Raw genomic sequence first — 25988 nt, forward strand, 5'->3', positions numbered from 1 at the left:
TTCCAATGACCTGATTATCATGCTTTCTATTTGTTCAGACAAATTCAGAGCAAATCTAAACCAAATCTGAGCAGATTGAGCAAATACAATTTCTCAAAAATATCAGATGAATAATGGTGGATTAAAAAATCCAGAAAATCGCAGACAGAAATGTGTAATTAACCTCTTTTCTGGAGCATATAAAATGCAGAAGCTCTTGCTTTCAAATCATCACACTTAATCAATTGCTTTATCATTTCAAACAATCAGTGTCAACTGAAAGAAAATTTAACAAAGTATTCACGATGAAAACCGTTTTGGCAATCGCTCTTTTCGCCTCGATGGCGTCTGTGATTCTTTCCAGACAGGTTGGTTGGATGGGTGTGGTTCTAATAATCTCATTTTAAATACAAATTCCTTTCAACTAGGTTCGACCAGTACGCCCAGCGGTGCAGGTGGTGACGACCACGCCATTGCCTGAACTTCCCGAGGAAACCAAGGAAGTAATTTTGGAATATGTGGCCGAGAAGATGGAAGACGCATATCCCAACATGTTTGAAGAAATTCAAACCAGAGCTAACCGTAAGGAATAAGCTTTTTAATAGATTATGCAAAAAATACATGTTTTCATGATTTGAATGAAAACTCGAAAATTCCGCAGTTTTCAACCTGTCCGCATACATTAACAATCCCAACCGCCCTAACGGGACTGCGTTGACCTTTGTTCCGCTCATCACGCTCTTGAGTGGATTGATAAGTGGATAGAAGTTGGGCTCTTGATTTGAAAATTATTTATGAAATATAAAATTTAACCTCTTCTTATTTCCTTTATACGCTCTATCTTGTATACTTTCAAGCAGATTTCTGTCAATAAAATATTAATACACATTTTTATCACCTCACTTACATATATGTAGTCACTTAACTTGTATTTATTAACATATGCAAATCATGCATTAACTTATTATCATGCAGGTATTCACATATTTATAAAATCCTTAGCTTGGGTTGATCATAAGGATAATGTGGACTGGATAATTATGCATTATAGATACTTACATAAGCCTGATTATGTATTAAGTTTGTATTCAATTGTAGAACACATACTCAATATTTCATTTCACGACTGTTTATTGGGTATACAGAGGTTTGTACATACGACCACGAACAAGGTGATGTTTATGTAGTAACATTAGTTTTTGACGCCCCGCATCTTTCTTTGTTATCGTGTATAGTTGCATGAATAGATATCACAAGCGAGCTTCCACCCTTTAAATATACACATTTCCTTCATGACACTTGTTTTCGATGCGACAATACAGATGAAATAAATCACTATTATCATTGCTTCTGTACCCTGCACCAACAATTTGAGCAGGGTGGAGGTACACAGAGGAGTGCGTGTGCAGTGAATGAAACAATTGGTAATCGCTAAGACGTATTATTGCTGAAGTATTTGGTAAATATGACAAAGTGTGCAGGCAGAGGAAGTCGTGGGGTTGTGGTCCAGTGGACACAGCAGCACTTTCATTCTTCTTTAATATTTGATCTCGCCACTTCTCAAGGCGATTGCATGATCTGAGCGAATGCTTGCACCAAGCGTTCAAAGTTTTCCTCCTCTTGTTCTTCTTACAAAAGGACGCAATGGGGACGTTCTATTTTTTCTGCGTGCTACTCGTGGGACAAGTATTCGACTTGAGCGAAGCCGTTCCAAATTATTTCGATGACGCTGACTTCCAAAGGCATATTATTTATTTTGGTAAGGTTTTGAGAATAATTCTTTATTTACAAAGTGTTTATAACTTTAAATCGTCCGAAGGTCCCAAGTCCACGTTGGGTCCTAAACCTGCTGGACCAAGGATTACTGGAAAATCTTTGGCGAATGGATGTCGGACGAAACCAGTGGAAAACTTTGCATTGTTGGGAACTGCTCGAGCATGTCCAGCCAAAAAACCGATAAAATTGACCAAAGCCCTAAAAATGGGGAAACACCTGTGCGCATCAGACTGGCATGTTTGCACGATTACGGATAAAGCCGTGCAGAAATTATCATGGAAGACGACCAAAATGCCACGAGGGTGCTTTGCTTTCATTTATGGGTAATTCACTGGAAAGTAAAATAAAATGAAGTCGGATATTGTGAATGTTGTTAATATTTAACTTTGCTGAAATGAACAGAAATAAGAACAAAGCTGCAGGATACGGAAATCATTGCCAAGCAAATCATTACTTTGATGGCATCCTATGCTGTCCAGCAGCCGGAACTAAATCTGCACACCACTTGCAAACCGCACCTCCGTACATAAACGGAAAACATGCTGATCACCGTTTCAATGCAATTGAATAAACTAGGTTGTTTCGGATTACGCTGAATATACTATTGCAATTACTCTATATTCGATGCATAGTTTCGATCATATTTAATAATACAATCCAGAAATATGTTTTTCAACATTTGACATGAAAGGAAATAAAAACTACTTAAATTCACCTGACGTAATATTTGGACATTTTTATGTACTTTTGCAAATTACATATTTCATACATGCAATTACACTGCATTCTAATACGCATTTCATTTTATCATACCAAGTTAAGTTAACATGTTCATTATACAAAATGTAACGGTTGGGCATGTACACACCCATACGAAACATTCAAATTTTACAAAATTGATTGTCCTCCAAGAATAAACAAGTAAGAATCTAGACATAAGTAGGTAGCTCGAGTTTTGGTACAATAAGAGTATTCATCAATTATCTACTTTTCAACTTTACTTAACGACAGAGAAATGCTCCCACGGTTAATCAGTCCCATGAGACTTTCCAAACTGCCCTCGTCATTTTTGCATTGCATTGTATTCTGAAATCCAATGAGGGACCGAATTTGTGGTTTTCCAAACGATTTGTGAAGTAAGGATCCTGAAAGTGGAAATTGTTTGAATTTGTTGTGGTTGTTTGTGACCATTTGTCGGGGAGTTGCTGATGGTGGGGTCATCATTTCATCGATAGGATTAGAATTAGCAGTGGTGCCTGGAGTGGGAAATGCAGCATCAGTGAATCGCCTTTCTGGGTTGCTGACGCCATGATAGGCTTTCAAATGTTGAAGTAAATGTGCCCTTTGTTGGAACGTGTTGTCGCACAAGTTGCAGGGAAGAGATGTCTGACCGCCAGCAGCACTGCTACCAGCAAAGCCGTTGCTGTTACTGCTAGTCTTTTTCTGATTTGTACTTTTCTTGGTGGGATGATGATGGGCCTGGCGCAGGTGAGCATGAGCAATTTCCAAACTTGGGAAAACTGTGCTACATTCCGAGCAGCTGTAGGTTTTGGCAACAGGAGGGGCATGCGTGGTCATGTGCTTAACTAGATGTTCCTGTAAGTATTGGTCAGTAAAGTTAAAAATCACCTTCTTATAGATAATAATAAATATATAATAATGAACAATAGATTATGTAGGGCTGGACCAACCTTTCGTTTGAAAGATTTTGGGCATAAATCACATTTGAATTTTCTTATGTCTGAATGGGCATCACTCTGATGCTCCATTAATTCGTCAATATGATTGAATATTTCGCTGCACATGTCGCAGGACAAAGCCGCAACTCGCATGTTAGGATTATCACTTAAGGTCACCGCTGGGACTTGAGAAATTTGGGGTTCAGAATCAATCATATCGAGCGACATCTAATTGCATATACAAAAAAACAATATCATTTAGTAATTTTGCTACGTACATACATTATCAACATTTAAAATTATTATTGCAATTTGTACACTTTTCTTACCCCCATAAATTCTGTGGGATGGCAATTGCGAATGTGTCTCAATAAGTGGTCCTTTCTCGAAATGTCTACACACGATAGATGCATATTAAATATAAAATACTTAATAATTCAGAGGACACATTTTTATTAGGAGATCGTGGTTAATAAGTATTTAGAATCACCTTTTCGACAAAATTGACACCTATATTTGAGCCCAGAATGGACGGAGGAGAGGTGTTTTGTCAAATGTTCTTTACGAAGAAATCCTTAAAATGAAAAATAACCCAGTTGTTAGACTGATTGTCCGTAAATACGAAATCACGAATGACGCCATGAAAAGTTTAAAAGCACGTACCTTTCCCACAAACGCTGCATTTGTGAGGACGAGCAACACTGTGCGTGGACATGTGCCTGTCAAAAATCATGCAAAAAGTCAATTACCCACGCTGTTTTATTTAAGATTGGCAAAACTAACTTGTTATTGAGTTGTAGAATAAAATAGCTTACATACCTTTGCATATTAATTTTGCTCATAAAAGCTGCATCGCACAATTCACATTTGAACTTCCGTTCCGATGGTCCCCCAATTGTGCGTTGCACTTCCAATTCAAATGCTCCATCCCCGTTTTCTTCTGTAGTATTTTCATTTTCCGAGTTGATATGATTTCCATATTCGTCTGACATCATTCCTCCTGATGCCATCCCAGACATATCGTTGAGGTCATCATCAACATCACCATCATCATCATCGTAATTTTGTTCTTCGTCTTCTTCTTCTTCTCCATAATCCTCTTCCATATAACTATGAACTTCAGGTTTAATGATGTCTTGCATTTCCTTGTTGCAAAACTCTTCGTTTTCGTCCTCTTCAAAGAGCTCCTCTCCATCAGCCTCGTGGGTATTGTAATCGAGATTATTATTGTCAAACGAAAATTTTGTCTCCGGGTTTATCTCATCCTCTTCATAATCGTTATCTTCATCATCAGAGGTAGAGCTCGGCTCAATTTTGGATGAATTAATCATTCGAATTTGATTGCCAATGTCTGCTTGCAAACTTTGCAATGTCGGAATTTCATTGATACTGAACTTGGAGTCAGTACTATTCCGCCTTGGTTTCTTTCTTTCAGGAGGAGGAGCAAGAGGGGAAAGAAGATCGTCAATTGTCCCAAGCATCTACAGAAGGAGGAATTTCATAGAGTTCAGCATTTAATCAAGAATACATGCAATGATGAAAATGTCAGTGTCAATACCTCACGAGGTTGCTTTGGTGGTCGTCCGGCTCCCTATACAATCGAATATATGTACATGCATAAATATCAAGGTTAGGCAAATGCGCATAATAATTTATTACTATCTAGTTTAAAATTCTTTCAAGAATTATGTATGTTACCTGATTAACAAAGGGCCCCACTTCCGTTGCAGTGCAAAATTCGGGGTGCACCTAGTCCATTAAAATTATGCAAGTGAAATATAAATGACAAAGTTAGTGAGTTTTTCAGCTTACATTTTTGATGTGACGCTTCAGATGGTCACGCCTGCTTATATTTCTGTGGCAGTACGGACATGTAAACTTGGCACTCCCATGCGTTCTGGTAACATGACGAGCTAAAGATGAGAATATAAGCAGTTGTATTATTTTTATGCATTCGAAAAGACCATAATGTTCGGAATTGGCACTATTTTCAGTACTTACATAAATCTTCCTTTTTCCAAAACCAAACTCCGCAAAGTTGACACTGGAAATTCTTTTCCTGTTGCTGCTGAGTGGGCTTGTTATTGATTTGTATTAGAGAAGGCAATGGCTTCAGGTTTGGAATTGGTCTTTCAGAATGACTTCTTTTTCCATTCAAAACTCTGTTCATATTCTGTCCACCATTGTTATTATTAAAGTTGCTGTTGCTGCTGTTAGACGAACCATTTAACAGTGGCAAGAATGATTGCGACCCGTTTTTCAAAATGGCCTCCAACAAGTTATGGCTTGGAATGTGGTGGCGATTGGTGGTGGTGACCACTGCTGATGAGGATGATGTGGGAGGGAGCGTTGATTCTGCGAGTTGCTGCTGATTATCATTGTTGCCTTGACTGTCATCCTCATGCAGGATCATGTGACGGATAAGGCTCATGCGGGTGACGAAGGTGGCGGAGCAAACGTTACATGGAAATACTGTGGGTTCGTCATCATCATCATCAATGTCATTTACAGCAGCTACCTCATTTTCTTCATCTGACCCTCGTTCTAATTCCTCCTTCAATCTCACTAATCCCCCGAAAGCGTGCCCTCCTCTTCCTTCTTCTTCTTCTCCCAAAGGCATTTTTTCAGCTTTCAACTAGACACAGACAATGAATACCATGAAACTGTTAACTAACTATTTTTTATATGAAATTTCGCAGCAGAAAAGATGAAATGGCGAGGAAAGTGTTCACCAAGTATTTGACTTGTCGTCTCAATTTGACCCATCATTCGAGAAACCAACAGGATGAACAAAGAGCTATGATGATGATGGGTCTGCTGGTTACTCGTCGTGGTAGCGAGAGTTGAGACTGACTACATGCTTGGTAGGATTTTGTTGGTTTGAAAAGACCATTTGAAAAGCTTACGTATTATTTGTGTGGGTGGACTGGGTGGTCGTGTCGTGCGATGGATGGATGGATGAGTAGAAGCAGTACAATTTCCACTGGGGAAATGGAGTGAAAATCGATTCGGTGTCGTGGGTCGATACCCGACGAGTAGAATGAGGAGGACGACTACGCACCAAGCTATGTACCTCCTCCCAGATCCCCGTGGTAATTTTTGGGTTGCGAGGGGAAGAGCGTTTTTGGACGAGTCCCAGCAGAGAGCGAGAGGAAAGATAGGCGTGGAGGCAAGAAGGGGCAGCCAAGAAGTAATAATAATAATGGCTCCTCTGCTGTTGCTCGTGGGGATAGAAAACTGTTGACCTTGGTTCTGGTGGTGGCGACGTGTGCATCCACTACTCCCCACCGTAATATGACTCAGCAGCAAGGAAAACGACAAGTTTGTTTGTGGGCGAGACCCCCTTCTTCTTCGTCTTCTCTCCTATTCTGTGAGCACAAAAAGTACCAAGGGCACTGCACTGCATATACATACAGGCACCAACTCGTGGATTCTCGTCTCTGCTCAGGCTGGCTCCTTCTCTCTGGCTGAATAATGATATGAGATGAGGTTGAAGTCCTTGTACTGGTATGAAGGACCCCAATAATGTCACACGAAAAAGACCTTTGTCCACCAAAACTATCACTTGACCACCATCCGACATGCAGCAGTACCACGACGACGACGTCGACAACGATGACCTTTTGACCCAGCCGTCACTAGCCTCTGGATAGCTCAACTACTTATATGGATTCGTCTATGCAAACAGGTTGCTATATTGAAGAGGAAAAAGAGTGTTGTAATTCACTCAAGTAATGCAGCGAGCAGTAATTTTATAATGTTCTGGATAAACTCCTGGCTCTGGATATGGTCCCACTTCCCCAGAGTGAATGGAAGAACAGAATATATGCGAGCAGTGGTAGTAGTGTCTGTGTAATTAAGAGGGGGAAAAACAGCGTGAGTAAATGGGAACGGGGCCGGGGTCTACCAAAGTCCTGCTGAATTGAACCCAAGAACTGAACGCAACGCGAAACCAACCATGTATTTACAAGTTGGCTGCTGCTGGGTGGACCAGTTGTGGGAAGATATTATGGAAGCAGTTTACCTTCACTTCATTTATCATGTCATCCTCTCAAACCTCCAATCCCCATCTATACTTCCACAGGGTGGAAGGGGGACTAGGGGAACTAGGGGACTGCTGCTGCTGGCCATACAATTCTCTCTCTCTCGGCTGAACTACGCCGGATGGGATGGTGTTTTTTATCCACTCAACTTGGAGTCAGATGAGGATGGAGAATGCGAATGAGAGACATGGTTGTTTGCCATGGAATGATGCAAGCATAAACTCCATAGGATTGAAATGAGGGGGGAAATTCCGTTGAGAAATTGCATGCGCTTCTTCTAGGTTAGGCTTCTACGACGACGACGAACGGACCGAACTGAACTGACGTGGCCGTGCATGAATTTGTACAAGAAACTCTATGACTATGAGGGAGGGAGGGGAGGGAGGGGAAGGAAAAGCAGTAGAAGTGGGGGGAATATGGATGCAGGCAGAACGAACCATCTCCAAAAACTTGGTTGTTGGATTGTTGGGAAGGAGCTGCAAGACCCACGCCACGGAGGAAGGACATGCCCTGCATGTGGCTGATCTCTGATGGCATGCTTTGCTTCCTTAGCTGGCAGTGGTGGGTTCACACAGGAAATCAAGTATATGGATTTGTTCACGTGGATAGAGGGAAAGGAAGGCGGAGGGGAAGTAGTCAGGGGTCTTGTTCGTTTCCCCACCAGCAGCATTGTAAAAAAAAGTAACGCATTTAACCAAGCTCCGTGGTGTGGGTCTGGCTGGGTCTCAGTTTTTCTACTCTTCGTGGTTGTTGGTGTTGGTTGGGTCGTCCGTCGTCGTCTTGAGTGCACAGCTTGTGGAGGAGGATATATGTAGCTGGCTTTTTCATGGTATAAAATTGTCAGCCACAGGGGTTATAAAGCATTCCAATGCGTTTGATGACTGGGACCACGCCCGTTTTTCCCCAGAGGGGCTGTACACCTTGTGCTACTTGCACTGCAATAAAAATTTGGCTGGAGTAGCTATATAGCAGTAGATGAATGTATAAAGATGCTTCTCACATTTGTTGCAAGATTCAAGTTGCCCCTTTGGACTACAAAACCATCTCGGACAAGATGTGGCCAAAAAAGCATGTCCAAGTTTAACGTTGTGTGTGGGTGAATCAAGGCTGCCTGGAGATAATACCACAAAACAGAACCCCTATTTGGCATATTTAATCAAATATATAACTACAGCCCTATTAAATTCTGCAAGGAGACAAAAATGCATCAAGTACGGAGAGATAAATGCAGTAATGACATACCCACTCCTGTCTAAGTACATGCTCCCTTAATCTGAACCTTTTTTCCTTTGCATGAAACATGAAAGGATGCGATTTATTTCTATTTGCTTACATACATATACCATGCATGCAAAGTAGTTATAGATTTATGAAGTAAGGAATATTTTCTCCAGGTTGTAATTCAGGAAATCGGAAAAGGGAATATATTTGACCTTATTTGAATGCATACCTATATCATGATTTATAAAGCTTATAAATAATACTGCCACTTAAAACAATCTTAGCTATATAAATCTTAATGTGGAGTTGTTTTTCTAATTTTCGGTGGAATGAACGTAGCTTCTGCTGGCAATTGATTTTCGCGTTTTGCCTTTTCTAAATCCTTTTTTAATTCATATTTTGCAATCTCATCTTCAATCGAAAATTGTACTGGGAGTGTCGTCGAAGTGGTATCATTGGAGGTTGCAACAACAGGCCCTTCTAATAATACGAGATTTCCGGTGTCATTTGCGCAAGAACTCGGCAAACTAGGTGATGTTTGTCGGAGAAATTGAGACCGGGCAAGGCCACCTAACAGTCGCTCCTCTAATGCTGCCGCACGCTGGTTCACTTGGTTAGCGTCCAAAGGGCCGTGCTCCTTTACCAGTTCCAGCAAAGTATGAAATTCACTTTTTGGCGATGTACACATTGTCTACGAGAATAAAGACAAGGAAGTTAGCCAGAGTGTCTTTGCACACAATTTTCTGTTATAATATACATATGTAAATACGCAACGTTACATTAATATAAAATTACCTTCAAGCCCAAAGCAATGCACTTGATGCCACAGGCTTTTTCGAACGCTGCACTGAGTCCTGACAGTGATATGGCTGGCACCCGTTTGGTATGTGCAATTGGTACCAATAATTTGGTAATAATTTGAGGGTCCACATTCTTTTCTATTATTAGTCCAGCCAGTTGACCAGTCTCCATATTCATTGAGCAGCAATTAACTCCAATTGCAATTTCCGATCTGTCGACCAAATCACAAGAATAAATTAAATAATAGTACATATTTGCAAACCACATTTTTGTTGCATTAACGTAATATCAAACCTTTTTAAGATATAACTACTGACGTCATATCCGGCTTGTAATGCGTGTTCAGCAACCCATTTTCTTCGAAATTCTGACCTCTGAAGCTTGGGCACAGATTTTATCTCGTTTAATGGACATTGGCGTTTCGGAATCTTTAAACATTGCATTGTTCTGTTGCAAAGAATAAATAATTTTAAAACCTTTACACCTATAATTATTAATGTGCACAAGGTACAACACAACCGAAAATAAAATATCAATTATTAAAATAAAAATAAACCTAACCAACTTTCACTTTACCTCTCAATAGTACTTAATACCTCTTGTGAAATTGCGTCGTCGACATCAGGCCTGTGAAGAAGAAGAATCAGCATGAAATAAATAATCAACAACAAAATGAAATGATTATGTTAACATTCATTCGAAATGCATAAATCTTTACCACGCGAGATCACCTGGCACCACGACTGCAGTCCTGCTGGGTTTCCGGTTTGACTTTTCACGCTTCTTTGTTTCTCCCAAACTGCGTCGTTGCTTGGTTTTCGAAAGAATTTGTACCTCCGTCGGCTCAGTTTGATCCATGATGACAATTACGCACTACTGATACAAATTATTAAACGAATCTCTTTAATAAATTAGATACAAACAAACAATAACCACTCAACAAATATGTAATATTAATTCACCTGCTTGTTCTGTGCGGTGCAAATTAAACGACTGCGAATTACAATCGTCAAAAGGTCCGGAAGTTGTTGACCGAACGTGATTGTGTTGTGACCATAACATGTGTGCAACTTTCACAACTCTTTACCGTTTCTTTATGAAGTTGGCGGAGCGAGTTTGTGGGATTTGGGGAAAGAAAGCAACAAGCGATTGTCAATCGTTACTCAATTTGTGAACTTTCCCACTAATAGCTTGATGATTTTTTTATTAACATAACGCTACTTCATTGTTCTGCTAGTTTGACAGTTTGAGGTTGCTACAAACATAAGTGTAACTTTTATTTTAAAACAGAAATTCAAGAAGCAGATAAATGTGAACTAAATTAATGATTCATGTATGTGCATGTATAATTTACATCAAATCCCATGCAGGCGTTAGCTAGGATGATGATTTTTGTATTGGAATTATATGCATCAGTCTTCCTGTTCCTTACGAACAGGCCGTTTAAGATGTGCTATTACCACTTTCATATTTAATTCGGCAGCACGGTACGCTTTCCTTCGAGGTCTGACAGCAGCAACGGGACCAGGATTTTGACCTATCGTAAAATATCATTAATTAATTTCATAGTTGAGTGAATGTTCGAATGGGCTTAAGTAAATAAATTTAACATACCCTGGTCAACTGCTGGTAGTGCCTTAATACAATTTTTCCGATCAGCGACCTTCGGATTGTTTGCACTTGAACCATTTTTCATGAGACGCATCTTACGACGAGCAATGTGCTTGAAGGCTGATGGGCTTTCTTGATAAGAAGTCAAAAAATGCAATGCCTTATTTTTTAGTCGTCTTGCCATTTCCCCTGTGGTGTTCTTCTTCGTCGAGAGTGCTGCATTACGATTTGAAACAACTTGCTTCTTCTGCTTTTTCTCATTGTTTTTAGTGCGTTCCTTTATCTTAGGCGTCTTTTTCAATTTTTTTTGTGGTCCAGTAGCTGCTCCGGCAGAGGTTATCTTAACTTGAGAGTGGTATTTCCTTTCGTAATTTTGTCTCGTTGAAGGAGGTAAGGATGAATTAGAAGCCGTAGCATTTTTATTTTGAACTCCATCCACGAGAAACTTGATTGCTAGTGTGTCGGCTAATTTACAAAAACCGTAAAATGATTCGAGGTCAATCACCAACATTCTTACCAACAGCTCTTACCAACATTTTAGAAGAAGTTATTAATAAAAATGATGCAGAAAGTTGGAACAAACTCTTCACCTTCCCTTATGCTGTCCTCACCGTTCCAGCTAAATCTGAGAAAGTGACAAACTTGACATCGTGGGTCAAAATGAGAGTTTCAAAATGGAAGACCGACCCCACAACCACCATCCCCACTGGTCGACAACCAAGTCCATCAATACATAAACCTCAGCAATTCCAACAAATGATTTCAAAGAAAGTGGAAGCAAAACTTTCTGACGGAGATATCCGAGGGGCCATCCGTCTCTTATGCTCAGATGACACAGTCGCTCCATATAATCAAAGCACGATTGACTCCTTACTCGACAAACACCCTCCACATCCCGAACCATTGAATTTTCCAGTTATGCCTGACGTGGATGAACACCCAGCAGAAGCAACCGAAGAGGAAATTCTAGCCACAATTTCATCGTTCCCACCAGGGTCAGCCGGAGGTTTAGACGGACTTCGTCCTCAAATTTTAAAAGACCTCGTGGGGATATCTACGGGTGACACAGGGATGAAGCTAGTGAAAACAATTTGTAGCTTTGCAGATGTCGTCCTCTGTGGTAAGGTCCCAGATGTTGTTTGCCCCACACTGTTTGGAGCCTCGCTCACCGCCCTCAACAAGAAATCTGGAGGAATTAGACCGATCGCTGTTGGGAATACATGGCGTCGACTTGTTTCGAAAATCGTGGTCACTCGCATTACACCGCAATTGGTAGACTACTTTTCTCCCCATCAACTTGGTGTCGGCATAAAAGGAGGAGCCGAAATTGGAGCTCATGCAGCACGTCGATACTGGAGCCACGCCCACGACACTGCAAAAGCCTTTTTGAAATTAGACTTCCGGAACGCGTTTAATGAAATACGATGCGATTCCCTTCTTCATATTATCAAGCAAAGAATTCCATCCATCTACTCCTTTATCAATCAAGCTTACGCACATCCAACAAGTCTTTTTTATGGGAACATACTCATCCCCTCCCTTCTCGGCGTCCAACAAGGTGACCCACTTGGTCCAGGTCTGTATTCCCTCGTAATCCAACCCATAATCGAAGCCGTGACGACAGAATTCAATGTCTGGTATCTGGATGACGCGACAATCGCCGACATCCCGGAGAAAGTTCTACATGCATTTGACACCATAAGAACAATGGGCGAAGACGTGGGACTCCATCTCAACTATGAGAAATGTGAAGTTGGAGTTTTTGGAGGCAATCCCGATACCCACGACGCCATATATGACGAATTCCACAAAGCATCCCCTGGCATCAAAATTATTTCCCCAGAAGTAGCTACATTGCTGGGTGCCCCTCTCACCGACGAAGCGATAGAGTCTTGGAGTCGAAGATTTCCCAGCTAGCAGCATTTGGGAACCGCCTCCTTCAACTTTCCGCCCATAGTGCTTTCTTCTTGTTACGAGCCTCCATATCAATTCCGCGACTAATTTACTTCCTACGATGTGCACCGTCTTGGCGAAATCATGCCTCTCTTTTGGCTTACGATAACACCCTCAAGTTGGTCTTGGAAGGAATCACTAACTGTTTTCTATCCCCAGAGTCTTGGATACAGTCGTCTCTTCCAGTCAGTAAGGGAGGTTTGGGAACCAGACATGCTGTGAGCACGGCGATTCCGTGCTTTCTTGCGTCCGCTCATAGCTGTTTGCCACATCTCGAGTCCCTCCTTCCGGACTACATACGTGACCAAGATGACGCCATATCAGAAGGTGAAGAGCTCTGGTCCGCAGATTATCGCCAACTACCACTACCCGAATTGCGAGGAAAACAAGCTATTTGGGAGGCTCCTTTAATCGAACATCGCCAGAAGACACTTCTTGATAACACCAGCACACCGCAAGATAAAGCTCGTCTACTTGCTCTAGACAGACCATACGTCGGAGCCTGGCTGAACGCAATCCCTGCACCACAACTTGGAAACCACCTCTCTAACGAAGAATTTCGTGTGGCCATCGCACTCAGACTCGGCTGTGCAATTTGCCAACCACATAAATGTATCTGTGGAGCCGAAGTATCCTCAAGTGGTTATCATGGTCTATCGTGCAGAAAGAGCGCTGGGCGGTGTAGAGGTGAGTCGGGCCTAAGATTTTCAAAGCCCGGCCCGCACAAGCCCGACTCAAAAACCCTATTCAAAAGCCCGACCCGCCCAAGCCCTATTCAAAGCCCAACTCAAAAGCCCGGGCCCGCCCAAGTCCACATTGTCTAAAGCCCGAGCCCGCCCAAGCCCTATAGGGCTTGGCCTTGAGAAAGCCCGCCCAGGCCCGAGCCCATCGGGCTTTGAGCCCGGGCCCATAGGGCTTAATCGGGCTTTTTTGTTATGGCGTGACAAATTATTTATACAATTAAAAATTTATACAATTAAAAATAAGATTTGTAGAGCGTTCTAAGTTACGCATGACGAAACACGAATTGGTAAATAAAGAAGTTCAAATTATTTAACAAACACATTTCAAAGGTTTAGTAAAAAATAAATTATTTTCACAAGGTACAAAAATAAATAAACCCAAAACTGTTAGTGTCAATTATGTTTAGTAAACAAAAAACGTAGTTTTTATGAACGAATGTCAGGTTGGATAAACTACTGCCGCTAATCCTAAGTTCAGTGCGACTGGCGGTCAACGTTAAACCGGTGCTTTAAAACACTCTCTCATCACTAGCTTGTGATGCGGGGATTGATAATATCCTTGGAGTAATTTTCTGCATCAGTGGAAATTGTGTGGCGCCACACCAAAAGTTCAGGATATGCTGACCTCGCTTGATCCAATAGCCTGACCTTCTTTGAATATGTATCCTCTTGCACAGTAAGCTTATTTTGTATTCTCCGTCCTTTCACACTTTAGATGTGCAACCCTGGTAGTAATTTTTTCACACGAATAACAACAATCATTTCCATTTTGAAAATTTTTGATATTGGAATTACTTTTTAATGAAAATCCTATGAGAATACAATAATGAATTGTGAATTGCAAGTATAAAATACAAGTGGTGCGCTTTTGGCCAAACTTTTGACTCTCATATTACTCCTAACTCCACGAAAAATATTAGTCGGGCTTTTGAGTAAAGCCCGAGCCCGACTTAAGAAAAGCCCGCCCAGGCCCGACCCGACTCATGGGCTCAACTCAAAAGCCCGGCCCGCCCAAAGCCCGTTGGGCCTGGGCGGGCTCGGGCTAGCCCGATTAAAGCCCAAGCCCGACTCACCTCTAGGCGGTGGTCAAGACACAGTGCCGCAGATGATGTCATTTCCCGTGCCCTTCGTACCGCAGAAGTCCCCTCAATAAGAGAGCCAGTGGGATGCTGCCGAACTGACGGAAAACGAGCTGATGGGATGACACTTATTCCATGGTCAAGGGGAAAAGCTTTAGTCTGGGACTTCACGTGCGTCGATACCTTTGCCCCATCGTACCTCTCCTCCACGTCCGGTCATCCTGGGGCTGCGGCCGTGTTAGCTGAGAAAAAGAAGAAGACACTATACTCTTTCTTAGAGGATCGTTTCATTTTCATCCCGGTGGCTGCTGAAACAATTGGAGTTTGGGGTGAAGATGGAATTAAACTAATTCAACATAATGGACAACGAATCACAACAATTACAGGAGAAATACGAGCCACAAGTTATTTATTACAACGTTTAAGCATTACTCTACAACGAGGAAACGTCGCCTCAATTCTGGGTACCCTTCCTACCGGAAAGAAACTCAGCGAAATTTTTTATTTATGAGTTTTCCATGCGTACTTATTAATCATTGTTAACAAAAGACTCTGTAAATAAAAGCAACAAATAATTCTTCTAATCCTCGTTGACTGGGAACAGCTCCCATGCTTGATGCTGCATTCCCGCGTTGAACTGCCAAACTGATCCGTTGAATGAGAAATGTTGTTGACATTGGTCCAGTGACATCCTTCATCCTCCTCCCAACATCTTGGATGAACTTCAACCCTTCCATCCCCACTACTCCTGATGTCTCGACGGCCACCGGAACAAAGATGTAGTTTGTTTTAAGTTCAGAGTACAGTTTGTGTTTTTTGGTCTCGGCTAGTTTTGCTGCTGTGCCAGCATGTCTAAGTGTGTGAGAGAGATAAGAGGGGGCAAAAGTGTCTGTACATGTAAAGTCCCATATTAGTGAGCGTCCCTGTTTGTAAGGTATTAGTGTTAGACCATCCGGTCTTTTTCCATCTGTCCTACAACACCCTAATGGTTCCCTAATGCTTGGTATGTCTGCAGAAATTAAGGCTCTCTTTATAATGTCATTGGCTTGCGTATGTCTAGAGTGCCTGCCAGCACTTTTTTTACATGAAAGACCATGTAAGCCTAGTTCATCTACTTGTGCGCCGCAAACACATTTATGAGGGAAACATAAATTTAACCCTAACCTCAAACCTATTGCAATCCTGAAGGAATTATCGTCTAAAGGTGCGTTTATGCTTCACGTCATCGTCACGTCCTCCTTCAAATCCGATTTTTTGATTGGTTAAAATTTTTAATTGTCGTAGTGATAATTTAGTTCAGCCAATCAAAAAGTCGGATTTGAAGGAGGACGTGACGATGACGTGAAGCATAAACACCACTTAAAAGTGTCAAATAATATTGCCAGGTGACCCAATTTCCCAGTGAGAATTTCCCACTCATGTTTCTATAGATCTCGAGGCGTCAGTTGCTGGTGTCGCAACCCGAAATATTCAGGGTTCCCAAACATTAGGGCACTTTCACAGTATCAAATAATTATTAACACTTTCAGCCACTTTTCACGAACGAGCCAACATACACATTCATAATGTTGCAACTTCGATTGAATCACCAGATTGCCGATTCAATTACTCGGAATCGATTTAACGAAATGCGTGAAGCTGGGATTTTGACGGATATGAAATTATCCATTGGACTAGTATTTTTCAATTGTCATAAGATAGTCATGTCTGGAGCTTCCCCTTTTCTCCGAGAAGTCATCAAGGTAAATGACTGGGAAATTGAATAATCCATGCATTCTCATTTGTGATTCGCTTTTACCGTTTGTCCTAGACGACGTCATCCTCAGGAAGTAATGCAGTAGTGGTTGCACTGAACGCGGAGCATTTGCCATACATGGACCATTTGATGAAATTTTTGTATCTTGGAGTGTTGGTGATTGACCTCGAATCATTTTACGGTTTTTGTAAATTAGCCGACACACTAGCAATCAAGTTTCTCGTGGATGGAGTTCAAAATAAAAATGCTACGGCTTCTAATTCATCCTTACCTCCTTCAACGAGACAAAATTACGAAAGGAAATACCACTCTCAAGTTAAGATAACCTCTGCCGGAGCAGCTACTGGACCACAAAAAAAATTGAAAAAGACGCCTAAGATAAAGGAACGCACTAAAAACAATGAGAAAAAGCAGAAGAAGCAAGTTGTTTCAAATCGTAATGCAGCACTCTCGACGAAGAAGAACACCACAGGGGAAATGGCAAGACGACTAAAAAATAAGGCATTGCATTTTTTGACTTCTTATCAAGAAAGCCCATCAGCCTTCAAGCACATTGCTCGTCGTAAGATGCGTCTCATGAAAAATGGTTCAAGTGCAAACAATCCGAAGGTCGCTGATCGGAAAAATTGTATTAAGGCACTACCAGCAGTTGACCAGGGTATGTTAAATTTATTTACTTAAGCCCATTCGAACATTCACTCAACTATGAAATTAATTAATGATATTTTACGATAGGTCAAAATCCTGGTCCCGTTGCTGCTGTCAGACCTCGAAGGAAAGCGTACCGTGCTGCCGAATTAAATATGAAAGTGGTAATAGCACATCTTAAACGGCCTGTTCGTAAGGAACAGGAAGACTGATGCATATAATTCCAATACAAAAATCATCATCCTAGCTAACGCCTGCATGGGATTTGATGTAAATTATACATGCACATACATGAATCATTAATTTAGTTCACATTTATCTGCTTCTTGAATTTCTGTTTTAAAATAAAAGTTACACTTATGTTTGTAGCAACCTCAAACTGTCAAACTAGCAGAACAATGAAGTAGCGTTATGTTAATAAAAAAATCATCAAGCTATTAGTGGGAAAGTTCACAAATTGAGTAACGATTGACAATCGCTTGTTGCTTTCTTTCCCCAAATCCCACAAACTCGCTCCGCCAACTTCATAAAGAAACGGTAAAGAGTTGTGAAAGTTGCACACATGTTATGGTCACAACACAATCACGTTCGGTCAACAACTTCCGGACCTTTTGACGATTGTAATTCGCAGTCGTTTAATTTGCACCGCACAGAACAAGCAGGTGAATTAATATTACATATTTGTTGAGTGGTTATTGTTTGTTTGTATCTAATTTATTAAAGAGATTCGTTTAATAATTTGTATCAGTAGTGCGTAATTGTCATCATGGATCAAACTGAGCCGACGGAGGTACAAATTCTTTCGAAAACCAAGCAACGACGCAGTTTGGGAGAAACAAAGAAGCGTGAAAAGTCAAACCGGAAACCCAGCAGGACTGCAGTCGTGGTGCCAGGTGATCTCGCGTGGTAAAGATTTATGCATTTCGAATGAATGTTAACATAATCATTTCATTTTGTTGTTGATTATTTATTTCATGCTGATTCTTCTTCTTCACAGGCCTGATGTCGACGACGCAATTTCACAAGAGGTATTAAGTACTATTGAGAGGTAAAGTGAAAGTTGGTTAGGTTTATTTTTATTTTAATAATTGATATTTTATTTTCGGTTGTGTTGTACCTTGTGCACATTAATAATTATAGGTGTAAAGGTTTTAAAATTATTTATTCTTTGCAACAGAACAATGCAATGTTTAAAGATTCCGAAACGCCAATGTCCATTAAACGAGATAAAATCTGTGCCCAAGCTTCAGAGGTCAGAATTTCGAAGAAAATGGGTTGCTGAACACGCATTACAAGCCGGATATGACGTCAGTAGTTATATCTTAAAAAGGTTTGATATTACGTTAATGCAACAAAAATGTGGTTTGCAAATATGTACTATTATTTAATTTATTCTTGTGATTTGGTCGACAGATCGGAAATTGCAATTGGAGTTAATTGCTGCTCAATGAATATGGAGACTGGTCAACTGGCTGGACTAATAATAGAAAAGAATGTGGACCCTCAAATTATTACCAAATTATTGGTACCAATTGCACATACCAAACGGGTGCCAGCCATATCACTGTCAGGACTCAGTGCAGCGTTCGAAAAAGCCTGTGGCATCAAGTGCATTGCTTTGGGCTTGAAGGTAATTTTATATTAATGTAACGTTGCGTATTTACATATGTATATTATAACAGAAAATTGTGTGCAAAGACACTCTGGCTAACTTCCTTGTCTTTATTCTCGTAGACAATGTGTACATCGCCAAAAAGTGAATTTCATACTTTGCTGGAACTGGTAAAGGAGCACGGCCCTTTGGACGCTAACCAAGTGAACCAGCGTGCGGCAGCATTAGAGGAGCGACTGTTAGGTGGCCTTGCCCGGTCTCAATTTCTCCGACAAACATCACCTAGTTTGCCGAGTTCTTGCGCAAATGACACCGGAAATCTCGTATTATTAGAAGGGCCTGTTGTTGCAACCTCCAATGATACCACTTCGACGACACTCCCAGTACAATTTTCGATTGAAGATGAGATTGCAAAATATGAATTAAAAAAGGATTTAGAAAAGGCAAAACGCGAAAATCAATTGCCAGCAGAAGCTACGTTCATTCCACCGAAAATTAGAAAAACAACTCCACATTAAGATTTATATAGCTAAGATTGTTTTAAGTGGCAGTATTATTTATAAGCTTTATAAATCATGATATAGGTATGCATTCAAATAAGGTCAAATATATTCCCTTTTCCGATTTCCTGAATTACAACCTGGAGAAAATATTCCTTACTTCATAAATCTATAACTACTTTGCATGCATGGTATATGTATGTAAGCAAATAGAAATAAATCGCATCCTTTCATGTTTCATGCAAAGGAAAAAAGGTTCAGATTAAGGGAGCATGTACTTAGACAGGAGTGGGTATGTCATTACTGCATTTATCTCTCCGTACTTGATGCATTTTTGTCTCCTTGCAGAATTTAATAGGGCTGTAGTTATATATTTGATTAAATATGCCAAATAGGGGTTCTGTTTTGTGGTATTATCTCCAGGCAGCCTTGATTCACCCACACACAACGTTAAACTTGGACATGCTTTTTTGGCCACATCTTGTCCGAGATGGTTTTGTAGTCCAAAGGGGCAACTTGAATCTTGCAACAAATGTGAGAAGCATCTTTATACATTCATCTACTGCTATATAGCTACTCCAGCCAAATTTTTATTGCAGTGCAAGTAGCACAAGGTGTACAGCCCCTCTGGGGAAAAACGGGCGTGGTCCCAGTCATCAAACGCATTGGAATGCTTTATAACCCCTGTGGCTGACAATTTTATACCATGAAAAAGCCAGCTACATATATCCTCCTCCACAAGCTGTGCACTCAAGACGACGACGGACGACCCAACCAACACCAACAACCACGAAGAGTAGAAAAACTGAGACCCAGCCAGACCCACACCACGGAGCTTGGTTAAATGCGTTACTTTTTTTTACAATGCTGCTGGTGGGGAAACGAACAAGACCCCTGACTACTTCCCCTCCGCCTTCCTTTCCCTCTATCCACGTGAACAAATCCATATACTTGATTTCCTGTGTGAACCCACCACTGCCAGCTAAGGAAGCAAAGCATGCCATCAGAGATCAGCCACATGCAGGGCATGTCCTTCCTCCGTGGCGTGGGTCTTGCAGCTCCTTCCCAACAATCCAACAACCAAGTTTTTGGAGATGGTTCGTTCTGCCTGCATCCATATTCCCCCCACTTCTACTGCTTTTCCTTCCCCTCCCTCCCCTCCCTCCCTCATAGTCATAGAGTTTCTTGTACAAATTCATGCACGGCCACGTCAGTTCAGTTCGGTCCGTTCGTCGTCGTCGTAGAAGCCTAACCTAGAAGAAGCGCATGCAATTTCTCAACGGAATTTCCCCCCTCATTTCAATCCTATGGAGTTTATGCTTGCATCATTCCATGGCAAACAACCATGTCTCTCATTCGCATTCTCCATCCTCATCTGACTCCAAGTTGAGTGGATAAAAAACACCATCCCATCCGGCGTAGTTCAGCCGAGAGAGAGAGAATTGTATGGCCAGCAGCAGCAGTCCCCTAGTTCCCCTAGTCCCCCTTCCACCCTGTGGAAGTATAGATGGGGATTGGAGGTTTGAGAGGATGACATGATAAATGAAGTGAAGGTAAACTGCTTCCATAATATCTTCCCACAACTGGTCCACCCAGCAGCAGCCAACTTGTAAATACATGGTTGGTTTCGCGTTGCGTTCAGTTCTTGGGTTCAATTCAGCAGGACTTTGGTAGACCCCGGCCCCGTTCCCATTTACTCACGCTGTTTTTCCCCCTCTTAATTACACAGACACTACTACCACTGCTCGCATATATTCTGTTCTTCCATTCACTCTGGGGAAGTGGGACCATATCCAGAGCCAGGAGTTTATCCAGAACATTATAAAATTACTGCTCGCTGCATTACTTGAGTGAATTACAACACTCTTTTTCCTCTTCAATATAGCAACCTGTTTGCATAGACGAATCCATATAAGTAGTTGAGCTATCCAGAGGCTAGTGACGGCTGGGTCAAAAGGTCATCGTTGTCGACGTCGTCGTCGTGGTACTGCTGCATGTCGGATGGTGGTCAAGTGATAGTTTTGGTGGACAAAGGTCTTTTTCGTGTGACATTATTGGGGTCCTTCATACCAGTACAAGGACTTCAACCTCATCTCATATCATTATTCAGCCAGAGAGAAGGAGCCAGCCTGAGCAGAGACGAGAATCCACGAGTTGGTGCCTGTATGTATATGCAGTGCAGTGCCCTTGGTACTTTTTGTGCTCACAGAATAGGAGAGAAGACGAAGAAGAAGGGGGTCTCGCCCACAAACAAACTTGTCGTTTTCCTTGCTGCTGAGTCATATTACGGTGGGGAGTAGTGGATGCACACGTCGCCACCACCAGAACCAAGGTCAACAGTTTTCTATCCCCACGAGCAACAGCAGAGGAGCCATTATTATTATTACTTCTTGGCTGCCCCTTCTTGCCTCCACGCCTATCTTTCCTCTCGCTCTCTGCTGGGACTCGTCCAAAAACGCTCTTCCCCTCGCAACCCAAAAATTACCACGGGGATCTGGGAGGAGGTACATAGCTTGGTGCGTAGTCGTCCTCCTCATTCTACTCGTCGGGTATCGACCCACGACACCGAATCGATTTTCACTCCATTTCCCCAGTGGAAATTGTACTGCTTCTACTCATCCATCCATCCATCGCACGACACGACCACCCAGTCCACCCACACAAATAATACGTAAGCTTTTCAAATGGTCTTTTCAAACCAACAAAATCCTACCAAGCATGTAGTCAGTCTCAACTCTCGCTACCACGACGAGTAACCAGCAGACCCATCATCATCATAGCTCTTTGTTCATCCTGTTGGTTTCTCGAATGATGGGTCAAATTGAGACGACAAGTCAAATACTTGGTGAACACTTTCCTCGCCATTTCATCTTTTCTGCTGCGAAATTTCATATAAAAAATAGTTAGTTAACAGTTTCATGGTATTCATTGTCTGTGTCTAGTTGAAAGCTGAAAAAATGCCTTTGGGAGAAGAAGAAGAAGGAAGAGGAGGGCACGCTTTCGGGGGATTAGTGAGATTGAAGGAGGAATTAGAACGAGGGTCAGATGAAGAAAATGAGGTAGCTGCTGTAAATGACATTGATGATGATGATGACGAACCCACAGTATTTCCATGTAACGTTTGCTCCGCCACCTTCGTCACCCGCATGAGCCTTATCCGTCACATGATCCTGCATGAGGATGACAGTCAAGGCAACAATGATAATCAGCAGCAACTCGCAGAATCAACGCTCCCTCCCACATCATCCTCATCAGCAGTGGTCACCACCACCAATCGCCACCACATTCCAAGCCATAACTTGTTGGAGGCCATTTTGAAAAACGGGTCGCAATCATTCTTGCCACTGTTAAATGGTTCGTCTAACAGCAGCAACAGCAACTTTAATAATAACAATGGTGGACAGAATATGAACAGAGTTTTGAATGGAAAAAGAAGTCATTCTGAAAGACCAATTCCAAACCTGAAGCCATTGCCTTCTCTAATACAAATCAATAACAAGCCCACTCAGCAGCAACAGGAAAAGAATTTCCAGTGTCAACTTTGCGGAGTTTGGTTTTGGAAAAAGGAAGATTTATGTAAGTACTGAAAATAGTGCCAATTCCGAACATTATGGTCTTTTCGAATGCATAAAAATAATACAACTGCTTATATTCTCATCTTTAGCTCGTCATGTTACCAGAACGCATGGGAGTGCCAAGTTTACATGTCCGTACTGCCACAGAAATATAAGCAGGCGTGACCATCTGAAGCGTCACATCAAAAATGTAAGCTGAAAAACTCACTAACTTTGTCATTTATATTTCACTTGCATAATTTTAATGGACTAGGTGCACCCCGAATTTTGCACTGCAACGGAAGTGGGGCCCTTTGTTAATCAGGTAACATACATAATTCTTGAAAGAATTTTAAACTAGATAGTAATAAATTATTATGCGCATTTGCCTAACCTTGATATTTATGCATGTACATATATTCGATTGTATAGGGAGCCGGACGACCACCAAAGCAACCTCGTGAGGTATTGACACTGACATTTTCATCATTGCATGTATTCTTGATTAAATGCTGAACTCTATGAAATTCCTCCTTCTGTAGATGCTTGGGACAATTGACGATCTTCTTTCCCCTCTTGCTCCTCCTCCTGAAAGAAAGAAACCAAGGCGGAATAGTACTGACTCCAAGTTCAGTATCAATGAAATTCCGACATTGCAAAGTTTGCAAGCAGACATTGGCAATCAAATTCGAATGATTAATTCATCCAAAATTGAGCCGAGCTCTACCTCTGATGATGAAGATAACGATTATGAAGAGGATGAGATAAACCCGGAGACAAAATTTTCGTTTGACAATAATAATCTCGATTACAATACCCACGAGGCTGATGGAGAGGAGCTCTTTGAAGAGGACGAAAACGAAGAGTTTTGCAACAAGGAAATGCAAGACATCATTAAACCTGAAGTTCATAGTTATATGGAAGAGGATTATGGAGAAGAAGAAGAAGACGAAGAACAAAATTACGATGATGATGATGGTGATGTTGATGATGACCTCAACGATATGTCTGGGATGGCATCAGGAGGAATGATGTCAGACGAATATGGAAATCATATCAACTCGGAAAATGAAAATACTACAGAAGAAAACGGGGATGGAGCATTTGAATTGGAAGTGCAACGCACAATTGGGGGACCATCGGAACGGAAGTTCAAATGTGAATTGTGCGATGCAGCTTTTATGAGCAAAATTAATATGCAAAGGTATGTAAGCTATTTTATTCTACAACTCAATAACAAGTTAGTTTTGCCAATCTTAAATAAAACAGCGTGGGTAATTAACTTTTTGCATGATTTTTGACAGGCACATGTCCACGCACAGTGTTGCTCGTCCTCACAAATGCAGCGTTTGTGGGAAAGGTACGTGCTTTTAAACTTTTCATGGCGTCATTCGTGATTTCGTATTTACGGACAATCAGTCTAACAACTGGGTTATTTTTCATTTTAAGGATTTCTTCGTAAAGAACATTTGACAAAACACCTCTCCTCCGTCCATTCTGGGCTCAAATATAGGTGTCAATTTTGTCGAAAAGGTGATTCTAAATACTTATTAACCACGATCTCCTAATAAAAATGTGTCCTCTGAATTATTAAGTATTTTATATTTAATATGCATCTATCGTGTGTAGACATTTCGAGAAAGGACCACTTATTGAGACACATTCGCAATTGCCATCCCACAGAATTTATGGGGGTAAGAAAAGTGTACAAATTGCAATAATAATTTTAAATGTTGATAATGTATGTACGTAGCAAAATTACTAAATGATATTGTTTTTTTGTATATGCAATTAGATGTCGCTCGATATGATTGATTCTGAACCCCAAATTTCTCAAGTCCCAGCGGTGACCTTAAGTGATAATCCTAACATGCGAGTTGCGGCTTTGTCCTGCGACATGTGCAGCGAAATATTCAATCATATTGACGAATTAATGGAGCATCAGAGTGATGCCCATTCAGACATAAGAAAATTCAAATGTGATTTATGCCCAAAATCTTTCAAACGAAAGGTTGGTCCAGCCCTACATAATCTATTGTTCATTATTATATATTTATTATTATCTATAAGAAGGTGATTTTTAACTTTACTGACCAATACTTACAGGAACATCTAGTTAAGCACATGACCACGCATGCCCCTCCTGTTGCCAAAACCTACAGCTGCTCGGAATGTAGCACAGTTTTCCCAAGTTTGGAAATTGCTCATGCTCACCTGCGCCAGGCCCATCATCATCCCACCAAGAAAAGTACAAATCAGAAAAAGACTAGCAGTAACAGCAACGGCTTTGCTGGTAGCAGTGCTGCTGGCGGTCAGACATCTCTTCCCTGCAACTTGTGCGACAACACGTTCCAACAAAGGGCACATTTACTTCAACATTTGAAAGCCTATCATGGCGTCAGCAACCCAGAAAGGCGATTCACTGATGCTGCATTTCCCACTCCAGGCACCACTGCTAATTCTAATCCTATCGATGAAATGATGACCCCACCATCAGCAACTCCCCGACAAATGGTCACAAACAACCACAACAAATTCAAACAATTTCCACTTTCAGGATCCTTACTTCACAAATCGTTTGGAAAACCACAAATTCGGTCCCTCATTGGATTTCAGAATACAATGCAATGCAAAAATGACGAGGGCAGTTTGGAAAGTCTCATGGGACTGATTAACCGTGGGAGCATTTCTCTGTCGTTAAGTAAAGTTGAAAAGTAGATAATTGATGAATACTCTTATTGTACCAAAACTCGAGCTACCTACTTATGTCTAGATTCTTACTTGTTTATTCTTGGAGGACAATCAATTTTGTAAAATTTGAATGTTTCGTATGGGTGTGTACATGCCCAACCGTTACATTTTGTATAATGAACATGTTAACTTAACTTGGTATGATAAAATGAAATGCGTATTAGAATGCAGTGTAATTGCATGTATGAAATATGTAATTTGCAAAAGTACATAAAAATGTCCAAACAATCGCTAAATGTGTAATGAATAATCTACAATTTGTTATTCCGATGTACCACATCA

The 25988-nt window shown here is 41.2% G+C and overlaps 7 protein-coding genes across 9 annotated transcripts; 5 read left to right on the top strand and 2 right to left on the bottom strand.

Moving 5' to 3' along the window:
* Positions 1-191: 191 nt before the first annotated feature.
* Positions 192-887, top strand: LOC110847894. Its single transcript, XM_022094928.2, has 3 exons — positions 192-347; positions 408-561; positions 641-887. Exons 1-3 carry the CDS (start codon positions 285-287, stop codon positions 742-744), a joined length of 321 nt encoding a protein of 106 aa, XP_021950620.1. The 5' UTR covers positions 192-284; the 3' UTR covers positions 745-887.
* A 455-nt stretch (positions 888-1342) lies between these two features.
* LOC110847896 lies at positions 1343-2469 on the top strand. The gene is made up of 3 exons (XM_022094931.2): positions 1343-1738; positions 1799-2078; positions 2158-2469. The coding sequence occupies exons 1-3, from the start codon at positions 1624-1626 to the stop codon at positions 2324-2326; spliced, it is 564 nt and encodes a 187-aa protein (XP_021950623.1). The 5' UTR covers positions 1343-1623; the 3' UTR covers positions 2327-2469.
* A 7-nt stretch (positions 2470-2476) lies between these two features.
* LOC110847895 (zinc finger protein 236) lies at positions 2477-7366 on the bottom strand. The gene is made up of 11 exons (XM_022094930.2): positions 6341-7366; positions 5436-6069; positions 5247-5347; positions 5133-5183; positions 4993-5025; positions 4254-4915; positions 4098-4153; positions 3925-4008; positions 3764-3828; positions 3447-3662; positions 2477-3351 (listed from the first exon to the last, which is right to left on the bottom strand). Exons 2-11 carry the CDS (start codon positions 6052-6054, stop codon positions 2740-2742), a joined length of 2499 nt encoding a protein of 832 aa, XP_021950622.1. The 5' UTR covers positions 6055-6069; positions 6341-7366; the 3' UTR covers positions 2477-2739.
* Positions 7367-8878: 1512 nt separating this feature from the next.
* LOC110847897 (ribonuclease P protein subunit p38) lies at positions 8879-10622 on the bottom strand. Of its 2 annotated transcripts, none has more exons than XM_022094933.2 (6): positions 10462-10622; positions 10218-10372; positions 10076-10126; positions 9794-9946; positions 9494-9710; positions 8879-9389 (listed from the first exon to the last, which is right to left on the bottom strand). In XM_022094933.2, exons 2-6 carry the CDS (start codon positions 10355-10357, stop codon positions 8994-8996), a joined length of 957 nt encoding a protein of 318 aa, XP_021950625.1. In that variant the 5' UTR covers positions 10358-10372; positions 10462-10622; the 3' UTR covers positions 8879-8993. The 2 variants fall into 2 exon arrangements, with proteins under 2 accessions (XP_021950625.1, XP_021950624.1); XM_022094932.2 differs by having other exon boundaries at positions 10218-10375; positions 10462-10621.
* A 5600-nt stretch (positions 10623-16222) lies between these two features.
* LOC110846818 (transcription factor GAGA) lies at positions 16223-17699 on the top strand. Its single transcript, XM_035850054.1, has 3 exons — positions 16223-16627; positions 16696-17299; positions 17377-17699. The coding sequence occupies exons 1-3, from the start codon at positions 16451-16453 to the stop codon at positions 17499-17501; spliced, it is 906 nt and encodes a 301-aa protein (XP_035705947.1). The 5' UTR covers positions 16223-16450; the 3' UTR covers positions 17502-17699.
* Positions 17700-17803: 104 nt separating this feature from the next.
* LOC110847898 (ribonuclease P protein subunit p38) lies at positions 17804-19534 on the top strand. 2 transcript variants are annotated; one of them, XM_022094934.2, is made up of 6 exons: positions 17804-17951; positions 18038-18195; positions 18287-18337; positions 18467-18619; positions 18703-18919; positions 19024-19534. In XM_022094934.2, the coding sequence occupies exons 2-6, from the start codon at positions 18056-18058 to the stop codon at positions 19417-19419; spliced, it is 957 nt and encodes a 318-aa protein (XP_021950626.1). In that variant the 5' UTR covers positions 17804-17951; positions 18038-18055; the 3' UTR covers positions 19420-19534. The 2 variants fall into 2 exon arrangements, with proteins under 2 accessions (XP_021950626.1, XP_021950627.1); XM_022094935.2 differs by having other exon boundaries at positions 17812-17951; positions 18041-18195.
* A 1510-nt stretch (positions 19535-21044) lies between these two features.
* LOC110846551 (zinc finger protein 236) lies at positions 21045-25949 on the top strand. The gene is made up of 11 exons (XM_022093342.2): positions 21045-22072; positions 22344-22977; positions 23066-23166; positions 23230-23280; positions 23388-23420; positions 23498-24159; positions 24260-24315; positions 24405-24488; positions 24585-24649; positions 24751-24966; positions 25062-25949. The coding sequence occupies exons 2-11, from the start codon at positions 22359-22361 to the stop codon at positions 25671-25673; spliced, it is 2499 nt and encodes an 832-aa protein (XP_021949034.1). The 5' UTR covers positions 21045-22072; positions 22344-22358; the 3' UTR covers positions 25674-25949.
* The last annotated feature ends 39 nt before the right edge of the window (positions 25950-25988 follow it).

This window comes from Folsomia candida, unplaced genomic scaffold, assembly GCF_002217175.1.
Source record: "Folsomia candida strain VU population unplaced genomic scaffold, ASM221717v1 Fcan01_Sc003, whole genome shotgun sequence".
Classification (NCBI taxonomy): domain Eukaryota; kingdom Metazoa; phylum Arthropoda; class Collembola; order Entomobryomorpha; family Isotomidae; genus Folsomia; species Folsomia candida.

What these genes read in the sequence shown, in the direction of transcription:
- LOC110847894 (XM_022094928.2), top strand. Translation starts at nt 285, where the DNA reads ATGAAAACCGTTTTGGCAATCGCTCTTTTCGCCTCGATGGCGTCTGTG. An exon ending in CTGTGATTCTTTCCAGACAG is followed by an intron (nt 348 to 407) that starts GTTGGTTGGATG and finishes CCTTTCAACTAG; the next exon opens with GTTCGACCAGTACGCCCAGC. An exon ending in AATTCAAACCAGAGCTAACC is followed by an intron (nt 562 to 640) that starts GTAAGGAATAAG and finishes AAAATTCCGCAG; the next exon opens with TTTTCAACCTGTCCGCATAC.
- LOC110847896 (XM_022094931.2), top strand. Translation starts at nt 1,624, where the DNA reads ATGGGGACGTTCTATTTTTTCTGCGTGCTACTCGTGGGACAAGTATTC. An exon ending in AAGGCATATTATTTATTTTG is followed by an intron (nt 1,739 to 1,798) that starts GTAAGGTTTTGA and finishes AATCGTCCGAAG; the next exon opens with GTCCCAAGTCCACGTTGGGT. An exon ending in TGCTTTGCTTTCATTTATGG is followed by an intron (nt 2,079 to 2,157) that starts GTAATTCACTGG and finishes TGAAATGAACAG; the next exon opens with AAATAAGAACAAAGCTGCAG.
- LOC110847895 (XM_022094930.2), bottom strand. Translation starts at nt 6,054, where the DNA reads ATGCCTTTGGGAGAAGAAGAAGAAGGAAGAGGAGGGCACGCTTTCGGG. An exon ending in TTGGAAAAAGGAAGATTTAT is followed by an intron (nt 5,348 to 5,435) that starts GTAAGTACTGAA and finishes TCTCATCTTTAG; the next exon opens with CTCGTCATGTTACCAGAACG. An exon ending in ATCCCACAGAATTTATGGGG is followed by an intron (nt 3,663 to 3,763) that starts GTAAGAAAAGTG and finishes ATATGCAATTAG; the next exon opens with ATGTCGCTCGATATGATTGA.
- LOC110847897 (XM_022094933.2), bottom strand. Translation starts at nt 10,357, where the DNA reads ATGGATCAAACTGAGCCGACGGAGGTACAAATTCTTTCGAAAACCAAG. An exon ending in GTATTAAGTACTATTGAGAG is followed by an intron (nt 9,947 to 10,075) that starts GTAAAGTGAAAG and finishes TCTTTGCAACAG; the next exon opens with AACAATGCAATGTTTAAAGA. An exon ending in AGTAGTTATATCTTAAAAAG is followed by an intron (nt 9,711 to 9,793) that starts GTTTGATATTAC and finishes TTTGGTCGACAG; the next exon opens with ATCGGAAATTGCAATTGGAG.
- LOC110846818 (XM_035850054.1), top strand. Translation starts at nt 16,451, where the DNA reads ATGTTGCAACTTCGATTGAATCACCAGATTGCCGATTCAATTACTCGG. An exon ending in TTCTCCGAGAAGTCATCAAG is followed by an intron (nt 16,628 to 16,695) that starts GTAAATGACTGG and finishes CGTTTGTCCTAG; the next exon opens with ACGACGTCATCCTCAGGAAG. An exon ending in ACTACCAGCAGTTGACCAGG is followed by an intron (nt 17,300 to 17,376) that starts GTATGTTAAATT and finishes ATTTTACGATAG; the next exon opens with GTCAAAATCCTGGTCCCGTT.
- LOC110847898 (XM_022094934.2), top strand. Translation starts at nt 18,056, where the DNA reads ATGGATCAAACTGAGCCGACGGAGGTACAAATTCTTTCGAAAACCAAG. An exon ending in GTGCCAGGTGATCTCGCGTG is followed by an intron (nt 18,196 to 18,286) that starts GTAAAGATTTAT and finishes TCTTCTTCACAG; the next exon opens with GCCTGATGTCGACGACGCAA. An exon ending in GCATTGCTTTGGGCTTGAAG is followed by an intron (nt 18,920 to 19,023) that starts GTAATTTTATAT and finishes TTATTCTCGTAG; the next exon opens with ACAATGTGTACATCGCCAAA.
- LOC110846551 (XM_022093342.2), top strand. Translation starts at nt 22,359, where the DNA reads ATGCCTTTGGGAGAAGAAGAAGAAGGAAGAGGAGGGCACGCTTTCGGG. An exon ending in TGGGGCCCTTTGTTAATCAG is followed by an intron (nt 23,281 to 23,387) that starts GTAACATACATA and finishes TCGATTGTATAG; the next exon opens with GGAGCCGGACGACCACCAAA. An exon ending in ATGCAGCGTTTGTGGGAAAG is followed by an intron (nt 24,316 to 24,404) that starts GTACGTGCTTTT and finishes TTTCATTTTAAG; the next exon opens with GATTTCTTCGTAAAGAACAT.